The sequence below is a fragment of the Drosophila guanche genome, unplaced genomic scaffold (assembly GCF_900245975.1).
Source record: "Drosophila guanche unplaced genomic scaffold, DGUA_6, whole genome shotgun sequence".
In the NCBI taxonomy this organism is placed as follows: Eukaryota; Metazoa; Arthropoda; class Insecta; order Diptera; family Drosophilidae; genus Drosophila; species Drosophila guanche.
Genome location: NW_022995753.1, coordinates 2,140,430 through 2,157,355, shown reverse-complemented (window position 1 = coordinate 2,157,355; position 16,926 = coordinate 2,140,430). Strand labels below are relative to the sequence as shown.

Genomic DNA, 16,926 nt, shown 5'->3' with positions numbered 1-16,926 from the left:
TTTGCAGCTGCAACCACGATGAGGGCTACGGCTACTGAAGAGACACCCAAAACCCCAAAGTAAACCCAAAACCCAAACCAAAATCCGAACCCAACGTGAACCGCACCCAATCAATATGCTGAGGTCGGATAATTGTTGCTTCCGAATGTAGGCCAGTGGAGCAGCACTCTGTGGGGTGGGGGGTCTTGCATATACATAACTGTAACTAGATTTCCTATCCCTTTCCTCTCTCTCTATCTCTGTCTCTGTCCTACACAACAATTTCTGTCTACGTTTCTTTGTCTGCCTTTGTCTGTCTGCAGCTCAACGTTTTTCTGCGTTTTCTTTGCTCCAATTAAGAGTTTAATAAAATTATTTGCTTTTGTTTTAAATGCTTGGACACGCTTGATTTGATTTTCAAGGGTTGGGGTGCGTTGCAGGTTCAGGTTCAATATTCAATTTTCAATCCACGAAATTTCTGTTGCTAAAAACATTTACCCCAAAAGTATGCCTACAAAAATGCAAAAATCTCTGGAAATATAATGGCATTTAAACTAAATATTCGCTTAGCTTTTCTAATATTTAATGTGTTTAGAATGGCAATAATTAAAAGAGAAGCGGAGAATGGCTTGTCAAGGAGCAAAGACATAAAGTCAACTCAGTTGCAGAGCAGAAGAAGAGCGATAATTACAAATTTTGCATTTCAAAGTGCTGCCGCTGGCACAAACTGTTGGAACATTTAAGCCAGTAGATTCTTAAGCCAAATAAATACATAAATGCATGCTTGGTTCCATTTTGTATTCATTCCTTTTCACACAAATGTGCACAAAGTAAACAAAACAGCACAGCTGCCTGAGAAGTGTAACAGTGCGGAATGCAGTTTACAACACTGGTCACATATACAATCTTCAGCACATTTTGCGTATTCCTTTGGCTACTATGCATACTTACACATGTAAATACATACATAAGTATGTATATAAAAACATATGAACATGCAAGCAACAAGAATCGAATCATTCTTAAGTACATGCTGAAATCAGTGATGGATAGAGAGAGGAAGAGAGGGGCGTAACTGACTAAATCATTCAGTAAAAACAATTTGCAATGGCCCTGGGGTGTGACTTGTATTCACTGACTGACTCGTACGATCTCTGGCCGCCTGACGCACCAAGATCACAAGAGATTCGTTGATGATACACATCTGAGTACATCTGAGTATCTGCCCATAGATCACGTCCCGAAACGTTTTTCTTCCGTTTTTTTTTTCTTCTTGTTGGCTCGTAACATGAGCGCACTGATGGCAACAGCTCACGCAGTGGCACTGACAATTTGTGTTGGCTATTTAAGTGGATTCCATTGACGGCACCGGCTTCAGTTAAATGCGAGCTGCAACGAAATGTCTGACAAATCCAACTGCAGTTGGCCACTGCTGCTCTTGCTGCTGATGCTGGCCCTAAGCCGAGTCCGGTCAGAGGTGAGTCTCCCGCGTTCCCACAAGCCACGAATCAAACTAATTTTATGCCCATTTAGCGTGAGAATATCAACGATACGACGGCCAGTGAGGATAGAGATGACTATGAAGCGACCAGTCCCAGTCCGTCGATACCAGAGACCACAGATCGCCTGCTGACTGGAGATTTGCGGAAGGCCGCCCGCGTGGAGCAACTGCCGCCGCCTTTGGGCAGTGGTTTGGCGTCGAAGCAGGAGTACGATGTGATTGATGTGCTGGCGTCCACCAATGCGGTGGTGGGCAAGCCCAAAAGCGGCCAGACCACGCGCATCTATACCACGGGAGAGGTGGATGACAACTTCTGGATGAAGCATCTTGGGGAGGACTTCAAGCATGCCATTCACCTGCAGGTGGGCGGCACCAATGAGGAGTACAATCGTCTGATCAATCAGACCCAGAATGGCATACACGAGGAGGTGCACCATGAGTATCTGCCAGGTGCAGAGCGACCAGGACCCCAGCAGCAGCAGCAGCAAAGAGCTCGCTATATGCCACGGAATCCACACAGGCAGCAGCAGCCTAGTCTCGAGGGTGAGGCCTTGGCCATGAAGCAGCGATATCTGATCCAGCAGCAGAAGCAGCAGCAGCAGAGATACGGTTACACACAGCAACATTCACAACACTACACACCCAGAGCACACACACATTTACAGCAACAAGAACACACACACACACACGCACACACACACACACACCAGCTACAGCCACACGCACACCAAATATACCAAAGACCACACACACACAAACAGCAGCAACAGCAACAGGTGCACTACATCAACCACCGCCCACCTATTCGCACCATTATCAACTCTAGCGAGGATCAGCTGCATGCTGCTCAATCGAGTCCAGGTGGAGCTGCCACATCAGCGTCCGGCATTCAAGCGGCTGGTGGCGTGGGACGATCCGCCGATGAGGATGAGTCGGACACTTTTGGTAGCCAACTGCCATTCAAGTCGCCCTTCAACGACTACGGCAGTCGACCCACACGCGATCTCACCTACCTCCTGTACAGGCGGGGACTCTAGGAGTAGTTTAGACCTAAGGCCTGGCCTGGCAGTTGGCCAGCCAAAAATATATTACACAAACATTTAGGGGAAAGTACAAAATAAAGTGAAATAAGCCACAGATACTCGTGTGATTATGATTAAGGGCGCTCCTGGTACATAAAACTTTGATCTTTCGATTGCGGCATAAAAATATACGTATGTATGTTGGTATGTATGTGTATACAACCAGAAGAGGACCAACATCCACAGCTGTTTTCATCGGTAGATACTGAATATATTACAGAATACTAAATACCTAAAAGGAAAGAGAAAGCGATTGCAGATTCGTAAGAACTTTGGATAAAAAGAAGATATAAATTGGTTTTACGATATAGTTGCACTAAGCACAGAGCGTGGCATTACTCTTGGACTGCACTTAATTATTTATTTCGATCTTTGAGCTGCTGTAAGACGTTCTTTCGAGTCTTTCCAACTAGAATTTTGGTATTTTAAATTGAGTCAACCATTAAAGTTCGTTTCAGTAATACAAAATTAAGCGAAAAACTCGCCCAGCCAGCTAGAAAAAACCCACTAAGAAATCTTTCAGCTGAAACTTAAATGTGCAACCTCAAATTGGCACTACAAGAAGCCCATCCAGTTGAGGCAGAGAAACAGTCAACTTGAGCTGCAATTTGCTTCGTCAAAGATTGGACTAGAGATCGTGCAGATCCATTGGGCATGGGCAAACCACAAAGAAGCATCCATCCAATATCCAATGACAGCACAGCGATGAGATTGCAGCGACAAACGACAGAGAGAGTCAGAGATCGGAACAGATTTGATTTGAATTGAGGTTGGGAGGTTGACTGCTGGCTGTTCTTGATGGATTTCTGGGCGTTGGTGTTGCATTGTCGAGACAAAAGGTGAGCCAAAATCGGAAATGGAAATCGCTGGTAAAGATCACGTAGCCGACCATGACGAAGGGCGATTATAGGCGCTATAAAGAGCTGGCCCGTGGGCCAGACACCGAACAGTAGACAAGACACACGTAACCCCGCAACATGCAACTCGGACTTTGGTTTGGCATTTTCGCCATCGCTGCGGCACCGGTAAGACCCCGTCCCAGACCGACGACACCTACGCCAATTCGTTACATTCTCAAAGCTAACCCAAGCCCATCCATCGCTTCTTTTTGTGCCTCTCTCTGTGCAGCTGGTAAGCGCTAATTATGGTCAAGGTGGAGGTGGTGGTCCCGGCCATGGACCCATTCAGTATCTGCCCAGTGGCCCCTCCGGTGGCCTCGAGGAGTACGTGAACGTGGCGACGCGCGGCTCGCAGCCAGCGGCCAACCAGATCGCGGCCCAGGCCGAGATCCAGCCCACACAGGAGGAGGCACGTCGCCTGGGTCGTGTGCAGGCCCAGCTGCAGGCTCTGAACGCCAATCCCACCTACCAGAAGCTGAAGAACTCTGAGGATATTGCCGAGTCGCTGGCCGAAACGAATCTCGCCAGCAACATCCGCCAGGGCAAGATCAATGTTGTCTCGCCCCAGTTCGTGGACCAGCATCTGTTCCGTTCGCTGTTGGTGCCTTCGGGCCACAACAACCATCAGGTGATCGCCACCCAGCCCCTGCCCCCAATCATTGTGCACCAGCCAGGTGCACCGCCAGCACATGTCAACAGCGGCCCACCGACCGTGGTGCGTGGCAATCCCGTCATCTACAAGATCAAGCCTTCCGTGATCTACCAGCAGGAGGTGATCAACAAGGTGCCCACCCCGCTGAGCCTCAACCCTGTGTACGTGAAGGTCTACAAGCCGGGCAAGAAGATCGAGGCACCACTGGCCCCCGTCGTCGCACCCGTCTATGGACAGCCTCAGTCATACGGTAGCCAGCAGCAGTCATACGGTGGCTCTGGTGCCGCCTCCGCTGCCGGTGCTGCCTCCTCCAACGATGGCTATGGCAGCCCCAACGAGTCACCCATCTACAACAGCCCCTCCCCCTATGGCCAGGCCAGCTACTAAGCCAGCTTAGAGCTCAGAGCCAGCTCCTGCAGCAGCTGCTGTTTAATTTAAAGAAATTCTTTTTTTTTTTTGCCTGTTGCTAAATGCAAAATAAAAAATGAACAAAATATGCTTAAACAAAAGAATTTATACATTACGAGTGGCAGGGAAAGAGGAAGGGCGTTTCCTTTGGGCTTCCAATACATTTTATTTGGTTTACTGGCAAGCTAAGCCAGTTGTAGCTGCTCTTGGCTCTTGGCTGTTAATTGCACAATTTCTTTATGGGAAATTCTTGGCATTTTTGGTACAATCTGCTCTGAAATCAGCTGTAACTGTTAACAGTTTTTTCGCTTTTGTAGAGCTCTTCGATAAAGTACTTAGAAATCAATTTATTTGGGCTCTGTTCCAGACTGGAAGGAATTATGGAAAGAAATGTACATACACATATGCACATACAACTGCTGCAAGCTGCAAGGCTTACACTAAGCAGTGCAAGCAGTGCAAAATATACTAGAGTAAAGCCATAGAAGCTACCCAGAAGCCTGCCTGAAGGCAGAGAGAAATATAAATTGAAGCTCACAAAGTAATCAAGATCATACCACTGATGCTTATCAAGCTTAAAAAGCTTTAAGAAGTGTACAGAGATAATATCTGACACATGGCAAAGGTGTAAATAGATAATTAATAGAACGTGGAGCATTTGCTTGCTTTCTAAATTGTTTTTTTAATGCACTTTGCCAGGAATATATTCCTTTAAGGTTTGAACTATTGTTTGCTAGATTTATCAATCGTTTAAGTCGTTTCTTTTGATTGCGCTGCTGTTTCGGTTCAATTTCCTTTGTTTATTGTCAATTAAAATCCACATTCGATTCTGCACATTTACATCCATTCAACTGGTTGTGCCACTGCAAGAAAGCATCAAATGAAAGCTAGAACAAAACTAAACTCAATTAAAAAGGAAATTTGAAACGAGACAGACCTGAGCAGCATTTAATCCTGACGATGATGGGCAGATAATGGGTAGATCTTGCTCCACACGGTTCGTCTTCATGGGCTGATGGCGGCCAATGCGGAAACCATTTTCCGGCTAGCAATCTCATCGCAGACGTTCGTACCTCGATATGCACAAGCACTGAAAAGATGCAAAAGTTTCGATTGTTGGTGCTGTTTGTTTTTGGTTTCTACGTAAGAAGCCGTGATATGGATGTGCGATGCGTGCGATCTGTCTGCATTTGGCCATGTTTCGCGTGGGCCAAAACCACCGGCAGCAGCAGCAGCAGCAGCAGCAACAACAACCAGAAGAGCCGGAACGAGCTGGTGCGGCGGCTGACGGCTGTCGGCTGCACTGGAACCGGGATTGTGGCTGGCCAAATGTCACGTACCGTCATGCCAGAACATATTTAAAGAAATCTCCGAGTGAGGCAGGGCAGCAGAAGACATCAGATCATCCAATTGGGAGCACCATCATCGGAGCGCCAACTTGGAACTGCAACTGGGACAAGAAACGATGACAAGACAGAGCTACATTTGGGCTCTGGCCGCCTGCCTTATCGTACGTACACACACCCAGCATTGGGTCTCCACAGTCTCCACACGATCTACAATCGTCTCTCTTTGATCTTCTATTTGCAGGCATGCGCCAGTGCCAATGGCTATGGTGCGCAACAGGGCTACGGCGGTCCCGGCGCCGGTGGCGGTCCAGGCGGCAATGATGGAGGCGCCGATGCATCCGCTGGAGCATCTGCCGGTGGTGTTGCTGGCAGCAATGGCGGCGAGTACACCATTAGCGGCGGTGGTTCTGGAGCTGGCGAGGGTGCCGACGCCTCGGGCGTGGCCCAGGCTGGACAGAGCGGCGGCTATGGCTCCGCTGGACAGAGCAGCTATGGCTCCGATCAGAACATCCCCTACAAGCCGGTGAACACGAAGGGCAACACCCTGACCTCATCCATCACCTATCCCCAGAACAAGGGCGAGATTCTGATCCATCGTCCAGCGCCCATCATTGTGAAGCGTCCGCCCACCAAGGTGCTCGTGAATCATCCTCCATTGGTGGTGAAGCCCGCACCCGTTGTGCTCCACAAGCCCCCAGCAATCGTGCTCCGCAAGGTCTACGTCAAGCACCACCCACGTCGCGTCAAGGTCGAGCCTGTGTTCGTCAATGTGGTGAAGCCGCCAGCAGAGAAGTACTTCGTCAATGAGAACAAGCAGGGCTACGGACAGGGCTCCCACAGCGGCTCCCAGGGCTCCCATCACGGACACGGTCACGGTGGCCACAGCCACGGAGGACACGGTTCAGGCTCGCACGGTTCCGGTCATGGCGGTAGCCATCAGCACGGTCCCGGCCAAGCACTGCCCGCCTATGCATCTGGTGCTGACAGCGCCGCTGCCAGTGCCGGCTACCAGCTGCTCCAGGGCGGCAACCAGGGTCTCTCCGCCCTGGCCAGCATTGCTGGCGAGCGCGAGGGTCACTATGGTGGCGGTCACAGCCATCAGCACTATGGTGGTGCCGGCCAAGCCGGACCTGGCGCCTACTCGGCTCCCTCCTATTAGGCTGGGATGCTGCGTGTCGGCCTCTCAGTGGCTGGCTTTGGCTCTGGCGTTTAGTTACTATGTTTTAACACAGCTTAAACGTCCCCCCGCACGCACACAAACACCCCATTCACAGTGTATGGCGTGGCACTCAGGTTTCTTTGCAAACAAATAAAAAATTTGAAAAAAATAGCTAATGAATTGTCATTTAAATGGGCACAAACACAGAAATTTATACACAGGTAGAAGTATCGAATGCACTTTGCGGAAGTTGCAGTAATTCATTTTGAGTGCACTTGACAATCCTTGTTATCGATTACGTAGAAATATCGAGCAGAATTGTGAAATAACACCAACTTGCTGAAATTTACATGGCATTATAAAAGAAATGCACTCATCTTGCATGCTGAAGACAAACTTTAGTTTATTTACTTCGATGCACAGTATTTCTTGTGTTCTAAAACAAGTCAACTCTTATTGGAATTCGATATCGATTAAAGCTATCGAAGGAGGTTGGCTTGGATTGTTTTGGCCATAAAAGTGCAGTCTCAATGCGATTTTGAAGCTCCCTACATTTATTATAGTACCTATAACTCGTCCTTGCCAGTTCATGATCCAGGTAATGACACATACGCCCCCCCCTATCTATTACTAATATTACCCCAAACGCCCACCCAAGCTGTTAACAATGGCACAAGCAAACTAGCGCGCCACCACATGACCATATGTAGGTCATCAGGTAACGCCCTTTTGGCCAGTTTGAAAAATCAGCATAAAAATGCGACACTTTCGCAAAGCGTTTTCAGTTTGTAAGCAGAATTAAATTGAGTGCATTCAACAACAACTAAAACGCAAACCAAAAGCCAACGAAGTACATACTGCAGATCTGTTACAAGTTCGCATAAAGCAGCTGCAAGTGCATTAATAAATATACAAATCATCCAAAAATGAGACGCGAATTGAGTACATTTCGGTATATGCTGACAACCCTGCTGCTGCTGCTGCTGCTCCTGCTGGCCTCTTTTTGTTGTGTTGGCCATGCGGCGTCGGTTTCCAAATCACAGAAAACCTATTCGGCACTTCCCAGCCACCAACACAAGGAGTTTCGCGTGGACTTTGTGATGGATATTACCAAGCTGATTTTGAATATTATTGGAAAGATACGGTGAAGCAGTTGCTGGATCAGTTTTTTTTTTTATGTAACACGTTTAAGTAGGCATCCAAATTCACCCAAAAAAGGCAGTTCAAAGATCAAAAACTGCATTATAAATCCCCCCAGGTCTGTATATCAAATCATCCAAATCAGCCATTAATTCGAATTACGTTTATTTTTAACAGTGCAAAAGAGTCTCCATACAAGCCCAGCCCCGCCATAAAGCAAAGCAAAGCCTGGCCTCGTAACGAATTTGCGATTTAAAATTTCTGACAAATTCTTGCAACCAATTTCGTTGCATTTTAGCTGATGAAAATAAATTGATTAATATATGTTGGGTATATATGAATGAGTGTGTATTTATGTAGAATTGTTGTAGTTTAAATGTTGGATTAAATATCATTTCGTTAAGCAAATGGTTCTTAAGTGTTCTGTTGTGTTGTTTAGAACTAATAAAATTGCATAAAAGTGAAGATTTAAAATTGAACTTGAGCCTGGCCGTGCAATCTCCTGTGGGGGTTCAACTTGTGCTCCTAGGATGGATCCCTCATGCTATTTGTGGCGTGCGTTTTAAAAAAATATATATATATCGTATACAGTTATGGTAGTTGCTTGAGGGCTATACTTTACGGGTGTTAAAAAGTCTACAAATTTAAAAAGCGATTGAGTGAATTTTTAAAAAATGCAAGTCAAATTTAGGATCATTCTGTTGGAGTGTTTTGGCTGGTGGATGGTTGGTGGCTGGTTTGGTGTTGGGTCTTTCAGGTGATCCTTTGTTGTCTTTCCCCCCTTTTATTGATGACGAGTTGAAGCATAGGCATCTGCTACCTGTTTGTTGGCCGGGGAAGACTTGGTGGCCGCCTGCTGCTGTTTCTTCGGCTGATGCAGCGGCTTGACATCGTTGGAGAAGTTGTTGATCACTTCAAAGAGTGGCGGAGCAGCGGCCGCAGGCACCATTGTGGGCGACAAGGGCCAGGCATAGTGATTCTGAGAAAGCAACACCAAAAGTCGTAACGAAATATTCAGCTTACGCTCTGAAAATCTTTTTACCTGTCCTCCAGTACCGCCTCTGGGCAGTGTGGTTAGCTGTGGCAGTCCTGGTTGAAAGAATATTGGCGGCCCTGACGGTGTCACCAGATGAGTCGGCGACAGTGGCAAGCCGCCCGGCGACGAGCTAAAGAAGCTGAACGCCCTGCCGCCACTGGCACTGGGCGATGGCGTTGCCGTGGGTGTGGGCAAGAGAGACACTGCCTGTGACAGCTTATCGTTTAGGTCTTTCAGCTGCTCTGGATGCTTGCCGCGTAACTTGGGGCCGCGCTTGGACCCAAACGGATTGACCTTGTCCTGCTCACCGGCATCGGGTGTGAGCGGTGGGGTCACATTGAGGCTGCCCAATTGCTCCTCTAGTCCGCCAGCATTCAACTCCGATTCCATTCCGACCGTCGACATGCGAAGATGCATGTCCACGCCCATGTTGTAGAAGTATCTTAGTGTTTCCATATCTGGCGGCATATCCCCGCGACTCATAAATGAGCGACGTGGCTGTCCCTCAAACGGGTGCGGGGTATGTAGCGATGGAGCTGCACGGTTCGGCTGTGGCGGCGGTGGCAGCGGCATAAACGGTAGCTGCGGATGCAAGGCAATAGAACCCGGCGGCGTTGGTGCATATCCAGCGAAGGGCAGCATTGATGGCGGCGGCGGTGGCATGGGAAAGCGATAAGCCTCCTCGGGCACGGCTAGCCCAGAGCCTGCCCAGGCTGGCAGTGGTGGTGGGACCTGGCCACCGCCCACTCCCATCAGCGGCATAAAGTTCACAAAGTGAGTAGCTCCTAAAGCGCCTTCCGTTGCTGTGGCCGATAGTTTCCCAGTGGCTGATGGCTTCTGTGATTTATTGGATGTCGTCTGACGCCATTTTAGGACCCGCTCATCACGCTCACGCGTCTCGGATTTCAAAGGCAAAGACTTCTGTTGCTGCTGCTGCTCCTGTTCCTGATCCTGCGTTTGCGTTTGGGTCTGCTCCTTCTCCTGTTCCGGCTCGAGATTAATGATTGCTAGCATGCTTTTGTATGCACGATCCATCGAGTCTTCACGAGGGCGCGAATGCTGCGAGTGTCGTAGAAGACGCGGCTGCGGCTGTATCTCTGGATGTGGCTGTAAGTATGTGCTCGGGTCCATCTGCTTGGATTTCTTCCACTTTTGCAACTTGTTTTTGTTAAAGTATTTGGTCATGTGATCGCGTTGCATTTGCCGCTGCTGCTGCTGCTGCTGGTGCTGGTGCATGTGGTGGCGATAGGGCATCTGCCAGGGATGAAAATCTTCGGGTGCCACCGGATGTAGCGTGTCATAGGGTGCCTAAGCGAGAAAACGAGAAAGAACGAGAGAGATTAGTATTTATTTAAACACCAAGAAAGCGCAGGAACGAAGTCTTAGGGTTTTGGGGGTTTATGGTACCAAAATCTTTCTGCCAAATTTCTCCACAAACACAACACACTCGTTCTTTCTGATGTTGATGCTCTGTATGTAGGCCGTGTAGTGGCATGCTTGGTTCTGCACCCTGAACTCCACCAGACACTTGGCGCCCACCTGCGAAGGACACCAAAGAAAACATGGAAGAAAAACAGAGCAGACAAGACATAAAGTAGATGGAAAAGAGAACATAAATGATTGATGCAAGTGTAGATTGATGGAACGTGTGTTTTTGAGTGTGTTTGTGTGTGTGATTGTGTGTGTGTGTGTGTGTGTGTGTGTGTGGGTGATTTTCCTTTTGGCTTTTCCTTTCGTTTGTTTTACCTTAAAGTTGTAATCATTGTTATAGACACTGTGACGCTTTGTCTCCTTGCGTATGTCATTCCAAACATCAAATTCCACATTGCGATACATATCTGGGTCCAAGGACTTGGCCACCTTGTATGGAAACGGAGTGATACCTACAAAAGGGATCACATTACAAACTAAGACTTCTATCCTGAGTGGCAGCTAAGCTCTTACCATCATCCAGCAGCTGACGCACACACGAGACATAACGATTCGGACACATTTGCAGTAAGTCATGCTCTGGCGGCTTCTCACCCGACTCGCATACGACTTTGCCCTCGCCATCGTCGTTGCCGTTGCACAGGCTAAGGTGGCTGCTCCCTGTTCTTCTGCTGTTATGAAATTTACACAGCTTGTAATTCTCCAGAATGCATTTTGTGAGCTCTGGTAGGTCCAGCGGGAAGTAGCGGCCATCGCTACAGCGCAGCCGCACCATATAGCCCCTGTGGTCGAATTCGGCCTTGAAAAAGTCCCACTTGAAGTTGTCCGGATGGAGCATACTCTCCACAGCAAAGCTCACGTCGGGCAGCTTGAACAGCGACTGGTAGAGCAGCTTGAAAGTGATTGCTATAAGCACAAAGAGAAGACAAATCGCATAAGAGCATCCCTGAAGCGAGAGCGAGGTCTGGGTTCACTTACACTGACAAACGGCTGCCGACGCCATGCACTCGCGCTCAAATACGGAATCAAAGTGGTTCTCATTGGTGTAGAACACGCGAAAGTTGTCCACAAAGCGGTGATTAAAGGTCACACCAGCACCCAAGTTGAAGGGCTCATACAGGATCACATTACGGCTGCCGAGGATATGGGAAACATTTGGTTTAGCTGAACCACACCGCAATGCCTGAACCACTCACCGATATATGAGGCACATGGCCCGCAGCTCGAGCATGGTGCCGTAGGTCTTGGGCTTGGCCAACTCTCTGCAATACTTGTCGAAATTTCCGTTAATGTACTGCAAAGGAGACGGAAAACATATTAGACAAGAACCAACGGGCAGAAGGCTTTGAATCACTTTCTAACCTGGTCGAACATGCGACGCTTGCGTGTCATAAAGCGAACACATTCCTGACGCAGCTCATAGTGCAGATGCTGGGTGTCGTACATCTGCTCGGCAATCACACGGAACAGGCTGGAGGCGTCGCGGGCCGTGTGCTTGCGGTAGAGCCCGTGACACTCCAGATACTGGTCGAATGGATCAGGTGCCTGGCGACTGCCCGAGGTAACCGGGCGTACCATTTCCATCAAAAGTGACTCCATGGTGAGATGCCTAGAAACGCAAAATAGAACTTCACATTATTGCATAACAGACCACTGCAATTGCTTCTGTAAATCTTGGACGGCGAAAAAAAAACCCAAACGTTGCAAGAAAGCAACTTCCAGAATTCCACACATGTAACGGCGCTTCACAGCTCAATTCCAGCCTATAGTGCATGCGTTAGAGCGAGATGACGATGGTAGATGCGTCGATGTATACACATTTTCAACATGGCGGCAGTGCGAAAGACAAGGCAAATGAAGATCATCAAAAAAAATGACTCCAATTTGTATATGTACATACAAAAGTAGGTACATACACCTGACACACTAGCATATCTATTTGTATGCAAAAATATCTTATATACATCAACTACTTACAGTGACAAAGGCAATTAATTACGATGTGCGATATCGGTCGAAAAAGACAAAAAACTAACTAAATATAAAATGAACTAGCCGGAATAAGGATGGTCGGCTGGCACACACGTACGGAGAATGGGCAAAAAGTATATGTAACGAAAATGTTAAAAAAAATTACACAAAACGACTCAAATTGGGTTTTTTTTGTTGCTTTCTTTCTATTTTATTTCCTTGTACTTGCACTGATCTAATTTTGTTATATATCTCTCGACCACCAGCTTCAGCTTATCCGCGTCCGAACACCGCACCGTTTTGTAATAGAGTCACAGAGTTGAAGCGATCTTTCCAGCTTTCCAGTTTTGGGAATGAGCGAGAAAGGAGTTCGCTCAAGAAACAGAGCTGTCGCAAGAAGCGGATAAGACGGTAAAACGATAGGCAATTTAAATCTATGTTGTTTTGTTAGTTGTGGTATTGTAATCCTATATTTTAATTAAAGAATAATGCGAGTTCGGTCTATAAGTGCGCATTTTTGAATACGCGGGCTGCAGGAAGCACTTCAGAGGGTTGAAAAACTGCGCATGAGGCGCTCCACCTGTCGGATAAGTGTTGTTGAGCAACAGTTGAAGCAGATACACGTCGTTGTGAAATGTTTTCGAATTTAAAAAAAATATAATGTTAAAGCTACTGTTTCTATTGGAAGAAATGAATCTATGTTAATTATTTAACAACAAAAATGTAGCCAAAATGTTTATTATCGATGTGTGCGTCTATCGATATCGAAACATGTCAGCTGGGCTATCACCGAAAGCGCCTGGTATTTGCATGCTGGGAGGGGTAACCAAGAAGAACCCCTCTCCTGTTTTTGTTTTTGCTGTGCCGTCTGCTGCAGAATGGGGTGGAAAATGCCGCCGCCGCCGCATGGCCGTTGTTGTCTGCGCTTTTCTTTGGTTGTTGTTGCCCCGCTGGCCACAGTTTGAAATTGCAAGTCAATGAAGCCAGGAGTAAACTTCAAGTTCGCGCTGTTACCGCGACTAAAGTTGTCTGGAAAAGATGTGAGTGTTTGTGCCTGTGTGTGTGCCCATAACCGTACTCCCTTTTTGTTTTTATGCCAATTGTTAAATGTTGTTGACTATTTCGTTTTGGTTACCTTGTATGTGTGTGCCACTACTACTTCTCTTTTTGTTCCGTTTGTTTCGACTTCTCTCGGTGTTTCATCATTCATCTGTCTACTGTCCACCCACGCCTTTCCCCCACCAGCGGCAATACCTTTGTTGTTTTCATTCCCCTGCATTTCGCCAAAACATAACCACAAATGTAAAAACAAAAGACGAACAGTCATCAAAATGCAAACAAAAGTCGCTTATAAACAACTACAGCACGTGTGTGTTTCGCAAATCACGGAAAATCAAAGAAAACTATCGTCCTTGCGGGAGGAAACGGTTACGTTTGATTATGAAATTCAAGCAGTGGAAAAGTGAAGTTATTTCCCCATCTACTCGTACATATCGTGTTCCTGCTCCCTTTGGTGATGGTTGTGGGGTAAAAATCAATAGGAGAGACAAAGCACGTGTTGTCTTTTCCCCGGAGTGAGTGCGATAAAGAATCGACTAACTGTTAATCTCTGCTTATTGCACGCAGTCAAATTGTGTCCCACTCTCTCTTAGACCAACAGGGCATTCCCCCTATATACATATATTCAATCTAACTCTTCTTGTTGTTTCCTTTTCCAATTTTGGAGTTGTCTTCCACTTCCACTGTCTGTATGTACACTTTTGAATGCATGCATGTATAAGAGTATGTATACACACATACAATGTATGTACATATGTGCATTGCGTATGTTTTTGGTTTTTTCTTGCATCTTCATCTTTATCCAGGTTTCGTGGTCAATGTCAGGGTCACAAAAAGCAAATGGTTAGAAACTGACTATAGACATACATATTTATGTATGTATTCAAATGAAAAATGTTTCATATTGATGAAATCTAAAGACTATATTGACATCTTATCACTATCGGTCGGTTTCTCTTCTCGAAAAAACTATCCTGTTCAAAAAAGTTATCTTATCTTCGTACAGCTCTGATAAGGGTGCGCTTTTCGTCTTGGTCCCCCCTCGACTTGTGTCATTCAGGCGCGACTTAGCGCCAGCGTTGCGCTTTGATAATACTTTTCTTCTTTTCTGCTCTGCTTGGCTCTTCTGGTTCACGCGTTGTTGCTGCTGTTGCGATTGTTTTGTTTGCCGGTCAGTCAGCGGCAAAGATCTTTCGCTTTCGGTCTTTCAGTTGCCTGCGATCATTCGCGTTTCTGCCGAGGGAGAGAAAGGTAAAAAATAAAAACCAAACAAGCAAGCAGCGACAAGAACAACCGTAAAGGGGGTGGAAGACAGGAAAAATAGCATTTTTTTCTTTGCCAAATGTAATTGTGAATGTGTGTGTGCGTGTTGCGTGTGGCAGCGCTGTCGAACCGGTTATTTTGCACTGTTATCTTTTGAAGCGGTCCACAGTGGCGGGTCAACACATTATCCAGCTTTAAGTTTAAGAACTCGCAATGCTCGGTGTATGTTTTTTGAGTTTGTACCATAAAAAGTGTTACCAAAATGTCCACAACTGTTACACATCGAACGCTGTGGATCTCCCATAAGGGGTTACAGTGACGGGCCTGAACAGTGTCCAGTTGGCAACACTTACTGTATCGGCTCTATTTTTCTGACCGCGTCCGTTGGCATACGGAATTCATTCATACAGTGGCGTGCCAAAAAATTGACCGACGGGTGGAAATATTGAGTGTTGCCACAAGAGTATTTGTGTTGCTTTGTCTAAAAATTTGTTTTTTACTTTCTGTTTGTTTCGACATTTACCTTATGTATCTTTCTTTTGGTTCTTTTCTTTTCACAAACAAATCGAACACATTATACGAAACGCCCACCCACGCTATGCCACTCCCCCGCACCCACTTGTTGTTGTCGTAGTACATAGTGGTACCGTGACAACATGAAGCCGATTGAGAACCTCCCGAACAGTGGCGGCGTGAATAATGAGCCCAGATTGCGTCGCAGGCCCATACGTAAGCTATTTTTGTCCTACCATCAACCCCCCTCTCTGTACCACGTAACTTTACACCAACCTCTTCCCAACACCTCCCGCTCTTTTCTGTCACCCGGCAATGTGCTACTTGGTTTTTGGTTGCTAAATTTAGCATATAAATATGTAAACTACTGCAGGGATTTTGTGTTTTATTAATCCAATTTTAATCTGTCAACATTAACCTGCAAGTGTTGGGTTTAATAATAATTTTATATTCTGAAGATTCGGCCACCGAATCTAGCATTAATTTTCTTTATTTGATTCATTTTTGTTGTTGCTTTTCTTTTTTCTGTATGCCTGTGTGGGCTTGTCGCTGTGTGACATCTTTTATTGTTTTTCCCACAATTTGCTGCACGCCATTTAAATATAGTAAAACCATGAAATGCATTTCGCATGCACTTTACATGCGCCATAAAAAAAGGTACCAACTCTGCAATCCACTCCACTCCACTCTGCATCACTCGAGTTGTGCGGCAATTAATTTAATGTTAATTATTAATTTTGTTTATTTTTCTCAATACCAATTACATTATGCTTTGTTGTTGCTGTTGTCTCTGTTTCTGTTGATTTTTATTGTTTATGCTTGGCTTGAGTGTGTGACCATGAAAGCAAAGTTTAAGGCCAGCGTCAAAGTGCAAGCAGTGCATGCACTGCACTGCTTAACCCACTTAGTTGCAGCACATCTTGTTGTTGCTGTTTTGCTGCCGCTGCTGCTGCTGCTGGCGCTGCTGCATTTGTTTATTTTGTGTAAACAACCTGCCATTACACTTTCATTGCCATTGCCGACCGCCAGGCTGTTGTTTGTTGTTGTTAACGGTTCCGCCGCTATGCTCAGCTGTTTACCAGGGTTTATCAGCCACTTGATAATCGTTTAATCGATAGCTTAGAGATGGACACAAACAATGCACACAAGGTGAACGAAAATCGAGAAGGAACGTTGTGAGACGCGTTGTCGCTGCCAAAAATGCAAACGCCAAGAGACCTTTAATTAATTTCTTTAACATGACAATAACAATTTCAATTAAGGCCTGTGTCAAGTATTTTCTTTGACTCTTCTCTCTTTAAGTTTTTTCGCACATACGAATTTTGCTGAGCTGTGTATCAGCTGGTCTCTCAGCCCACATAAGCTCTCGAAATCGATCTATGAATCTTAACCTAGTAACATTTAAATGAAATTTCATTGGCCTTGTCTGGGTGTTCACTTAGCCTCCCTCGATCTGTCCTTCCCACTCAAAAGAACTTGGCAGA

General features: G+C 46.4%; 5 protein-coding genes across 11 annotated transcripts in view; 4 read left to right on the top strand and 1 right to left on the bottom strand.

Annotated features, from left to right (window-relative positions):
- The first annotated feature begins 1,302 nt into the window (after window positions 1–1,302).
- Window positions 1,303–2,617, top strand: LOC117588627 (G-box-binding factor). The gene is made up of 2 exons (XM_034280051.1): window positions 1,303–1,456; window positions 1,513–2,617. The coding sequence occupies exons 1-2, from the start codon at window positions 1,379–1,381 to the stop codon at window positions 2,515–2,517; spliced, it is 1,083 nt and encodes a 360-aa protein (XP_034135942.1). The 5' UTR covers window positions 1,303–1,378; the 3' UTR covers window positions 2,518–2,617.
- An 810-nt stretch (window positions 2,618–3,427) lies between these two features.
- LOC117588618 (chorion protein S36) lies at window positions 3,428–4,622 on the top strand. Its single transcript, XM_034280030.1, has 2 exons — window positions 3,428–3,587; window positions 3,691–4,622. Exons 1-2 carry the CDS (start codon window positions 3,540–3,542, stop codon window positions 4,498–4,500), a joined length of 858 nt encoding a protein of 285 aa, XP_034135921.1. The 5' UTR covers window positions 3,428–3,539; the 3' UTR covers window positions 4,501–4,622.
- Window positions 4,623–5,878: 1,256 nt separating this feature from the next.
- Window positions 5,879–7,200, top strand: LOC117588588 (chorion protein S38). Its single transcript, XM_034279992.1, has 2 exons — window positions 5,879–6,031; window positions 6,112–7,200. Exons 1-2 carry the CDS (start codon window positions 5,987–5,989, stop codon window positions 7,027–7,029), a joined length of 963 nt encoding a protein of 320 aa, XP_034135883.1. The 5' UTR covers window positions 5,879–5,986; the 3' UTR covers window positions 7,030–7,200.
- A 1,320-nt stretch (window positions 7,201–8,520) lies between these two features.
- Window positions 8,521–12,940, bottom strand: LOC117588513 (protein ovarian tumor locus). Of its 6 annotated transcripts, XM_034279835.1 has the most exons (10): window positions 12,833–12,897; window positions 12,601–12,710; window positions 11,999–12,245; window positions 11,833–11,930; window positions 11,615–11,769; window positions 11,150–11,542; window positions 10,952–11,088; window positions 10,613–10,744; window positions 9,212–10,513; window positions 8,521–9,148 (listed from the first exon to the last, which is right to left on the bottom strand). In XM_034279835.1, coding segments are annotated over exons 2-10 (2,661 nt in total). In that variant the 5' UTR covers window positions 12,603–12,710; window positions 12,833–12,897; the 3' UTR covers window positions 8,521–8,953. The 6 variants fall into 6 exon arrangements, with proteins under 6 accessions (XP_034135726.1, XP_034135728.1, XP_034135725.1 ...); XM_034279837.1 differs by lacking the exon at window positions 12,601–12,710 and having other exon boundaries at window positions 12,837–12,940; XM_034279834.1 differs by having other exon boundaries at window positions 12,601–12,924.
- A 569-nt stretch (window positions 12,941–13,509) lies between these two features.
- Window positions 13,510–16,926, top strand: part of LOC117588516 (solute carrier family 41 member 3) — a 42,192-nt gene continuing 38,775 nt past the window's right edge. Inside the window, exons 1-2 of one of the 2 annotated variants that reach the window (XM_034279843.1) lie at window positions 13,510–13,647; window positions 15,571–15,658. In XM_034279843.1, the coding sequence (XP_034135734.1) occupies window positions 13,585–13,647; window positions 15,571–15,658 (151 nt within the window). In that variant the 5' untranslated portion in view covers window positions 13,510–13,584. The remainder of the gene's footprint in view (window positions 13,648–15,570; window positions 15,659–16,926) is intronic. The other variant, XM_034279846.1, reaches the window with a different exon arrangement.